The sequence below is a fragment of the Prunus persica genome, unplaced genomic scaffold (assembly GCF_000346465.2).
Source record: "Prunus persica cultivar Lovell unplaced genomic scaffold, Prunus_persica_NCBIv2 scaffold_13, whole genome shotgun sequence".
Taxonomy (NCBI): domain Eukaryota; kingdom Viridiplantae; phylum Streptophyta; class Magnoliopsida; order Rosales; family Rosaceae; genus Prunus; species Prunus persica.
The window spans coordinates 33,518-37,394 of record NW_018027149.1 but is presented as its reverse complement, the minus strand read 5'-3'; the positions used below and the strand labels follow the sequence as shown (position 1 = coordinate 37,394).

The 3,877-nt window shown below is 40.3% G+C and overlaps 1 protein-coding gene across 1 annotated transcript in view; it reads right to left on the bottom strand.

The window, feature by feature from the left end:
* The window catches only part of LOC18784534 (ABC transporter C family member 3), a 5,081-nt gene extending 1,210 nt beyond the window's left edge, over positions 1 to 3,871 (bottom strand). Inside the window, 7 exon segments of the mRNA XM_020553911.1 lie at positions 1 to 201; positions 279 to 493; positions 604 to 898; positions 1,305 to 1,469; positions 1,606 to 2,247; positions 2,344 to 2,430; positions 2,568 to 3,871. The exon segment at positions 1 to 201 is cut by the window's left edge and continues 144 nt beyond it. Coding sequence (XP_020409500.1) covers positions 1 to 201; positions 279 to 493; positions 604 to 898; positions 1,305 to 1,469; positions 1,606 to 2,247; positions 2,344 to 2,430; positions 2,568 to 3,704 — 2,742 coding nt within the window. The 5' untranslated portion in view covers positions 3,705 to 3,871.
* Between the last annotated feature and the right edge of the window lie 6 nt (positions 3,872 to 3,877).

Below are 3,877 nucleotides of genomic sequence, written 5' to 3'. Positions count from 1 at the left end.
CTTAGATCATGCAGTCCATGAGATATATCATACCCATTCTATCAAAATCTGGCCCAGAAGCAGGATCCACAATCGGAAAAGGGTCTGTATGAGAGTCGATTTGCCACTGCCAGTTCTACCCACAATCCCAGTTTTCATTCCTCCAGGAAAGGTACATGTGATACCTCGCAACACAAGCGGCATGTGTGGGGCATAACGGACCTATATGAACATGAAATTCGAGTCACACATGAATGACCCCATATGTTATGAAATAAATAAACCAGAACAGCAAGTACCTGAAGATCATGTATGTCAACTTTTCCACGTAATGGCCAAGAACGATCTGGCTGATTGGATTCTATTACAAGAGGAGGCTCACTGGGAAGGGTAGTGTACTGTAGTAATCTCTCCACTGATATAATTCTGTTCTCTACATTGCAAAGATTCCATATAAACCACGCCAGTAACGTGTTTAGATTAAGTCCATATGTGACAGTTAAGCCCGCAACACCTTCAGAGTAAAATACCAAAAACAAATAAGAAAAGAGAGAACTCATAGATTTGCTTTACCATTTGCTTTCAAAAGAATAATTAGTAACACACTAAATGAATGCCACTTGCCTGGATCAATCACCCCTGCTGGAATAGAGATCAAGAAAACCAAACAGAATCCAAAAGTTATAGATGACAACATATCCAAGCGAAAACATAGCCACTCCATTGCAGCCGCAGTATGAAACTTAGGCCGACCATAACCATCCATCAGTTTCATGTTTGTATCCCTAAATCTTGATTCTTGATTGAAGCTCCTAATAGTTGTCGAACCTGAAATTGTTTCAGCAAAGTGTTGTATCACTGGAGCTTTGCATACCCCAACCAACCGTGCCAGTTCTCGTGCTGAAGGTATGTAGTATTGCTGCATGAATATAAAAATTTTGAGCATCTTTCTTCACATTTAACATAGTTCATATAGATTGCTGGCTGTAATAGGAGTTAGGTTTGTTATATGGATTCATATTGTCAATCATGTTCCATGTTGTGCCAATTTAGAAGTTTCTAAGAACTGTAGCGGAAAAAGGTGGAAGAAAATGTTAATGTATCAACTTAGTGAACTTTTGTGTCAATAAGGAAGCCAAGTTCCTCAGTTCCACATCAAATAGAAGGTAGAGCATGTATAGGAATGAATAACGAGCATCAACAGTGCATGATCAACAAAGAATTAACACTAAAGGGACATTAACATTTCCATGTTAGATTTCATGTGGAAATTCATGTATTGATACAACATATAAGATAGAAGCAGTAGGACAAAGAAGCGTTACCTGTAACCAGATACAGATTGCAATCACAGGGATAAAAATGATGAAAACCTGCCAAGCAACTTGCGAGATCACTGCAATAATTCCCAGAAGCTGGATCAATGAGTTGGCAAGGGCCCCAATTTGACCCGGCATGTTCAAGTCCACTACATTTTGGTCTGTAGAAGCCCACTACATTTTGGTCTGTAGAAGCCTGCAAGAAATCAATTTGCTACATTGATGAGATTACTGCATTCAGTACAGCAGCAGAGGGAGTGGTCTGTTTAAAGCATCTAATTCTATATTAGAAATATATTTTGCTTACTCTGTTTAGGATTCGTCCACTTGGAGTGGCATCAAAGAAAGACATGGGAGCACGGAAAACGCATGAATGCATTTTACTAAAAAGTAGAGTCGCTGTCCTGTACCCAGCTGTTGCAAGAAACATGGATCTGAAGAGGATACAAAAAGAACTTCCAACGGCCAAAGCAACATAAACAGTTAGAAGTGTAGAGGTTTCAACAGCAGGTTTCACATCCTCTGAAACAGGAGTTGCCCAAGCCATCCAGTAATTGCTTCCAATTTGAAGGACCTGAAAGAGAACCTGTGCAAGCAAGATAAACGGAACAAGAGCACCTCCGTATGCTGTGGTGATGTACTTCCAGTAGACTGACAACCCAACTCTACCTTTCTCTCTCTCTTCTTCTTGAACAAGCTGCCCTTTTGGTAAATCATCTGTTTTAGAATTTTGAACATCAGTGTCTTCTACGTTTTGGACAACCCCACTAGTACTAGCAAATTCTCCATCTTCTTTGCTAACGCTTATTTTTTCTACTGGCTCCACCTCTGCAGAATTAAGCACGGACAAAGCTTCCGCGTGTGCTCCCACAAGTTCCATAAAATCAGTTTCTGAATTAAGAATGTCATTGAACTTTCCTGCTTGAGTAATCCTTCCGTCTTTCATGACCTAATGACAAACAAATAAGTTTAAGCAGACAGATACTAACTAGATAATAACATATCTTATAGATTAAAATTCTAAGAAAAGCTCTGGATTTTTTACCAAGATGAGGTCAGCAGCAGGTAAGAACTCCACTTGATGAGTAACAAAGATTACTGTTTTTGAACCCAAGAGACCCAGCAAGCATTCCTGTAGTGCAATTATCAAGCAAACAAATTAATAATGAACTGTCAATTTTACGGATGCCAGTAATTCTATGATGTAAATAAGTTTGGATACTCAATTTAAACTAGATGTAATCACACTACAAGAGGGAAATGAAATACCTTAAAAAGGTGTGATCCTGTATGAGCATCAACAGCGCTAAAAGGATCATCAAACAGATAAATATCAGCGTCTTGATACAGAGCACGTGCAATTTGTATTCTTTGCTTCTGTCCACCACTTAAATTGATTCCCCTCTCCCCTATAATTGTCTGATCACCAAACGATAGAATTTCCAGGTCCTTCTTTAATGAACATGCTTCAAGCACCCTCTCATATCTTTCTCTGTCCATCTCTTGACCAAACAATATGTTTTCCTCTATCTTGCCACTCTGTATCCACGGTGACTGAGAAACATAGGCCTTTGTCCCACACATTTTAAGAGTCCCCGATATCTTCGGAACTTCTCCCAGAATACAAGAAAGTAAGCTAGACTTGCCTGAGCCAACAGTACCACAAACAGCAACCCTCATACCTTGGCTCACTTTGAAATTTAGATCCTTCAATGTTGGACTAGGGGATGATAAATCCCAAGAGAAATTCCCATCGACTATCTCAATTGCTGTATCAGAACTACCTCTTGGAAGGTTCTCTATAACGTCAGGAGGCAAGTCATCAAGACTAAGGAATGATGCAATTCTATCAAGGGATACCTTAGTTTGTGCTATCATTGAAATTAAGTCTGGAAGACCGTAGATAGGCTCTTGAAGAATCCTGAATGTTGCAAGTGCAGATAAGATCTTCCCCGACTCAAGTGGGATCCCCAAAAGCATGCAAGCAACGAACGTGACCACTGACACAAATGTGGGGGCACCCCAGAAAACAAATGAGGTCATGGCAGACGTGTAAACAAACTTTCGTAACCATCCCGCCTCAGTCTTCCTGAGCTCATTAATTTTAGACAAAAACTTCATCTCCCATGCTTGAAGCTTGAGAATCCTCATGTTCCTCAAGACCTCAGATGTTGCCTTCATCCTTTTATCTTTCGACTCCATTAACTTTTCCTGAAACTTCTCCTGCAAGGACCCCAATGGAACATTTGCCAACATAACAATTATTGTTGCAACTAAAGTTGCAATGGCTGCAAGACCAAGATTTATGTACAAAATCACTAGGGCCAAGCCAACTTGTAGAATGACCATCAATGGATCATACATGTACCAAGAGAAGTCACCAACCCTCTCAGCATCAACAGTCATAAAATTGATAATCTCTCCGCTAGTGTGGCCCTGCTTGGACTGGCATGACAGGGTCAAACCCTTATTATAGATCGCTGTAACAAGTACCGCTCGGATTCTTACTCCTACCTGTTGTACCTTAAAGAACCAGTGCCTTTGACAGAGGCACTCCACCAGCTTCGCAATCATAAATG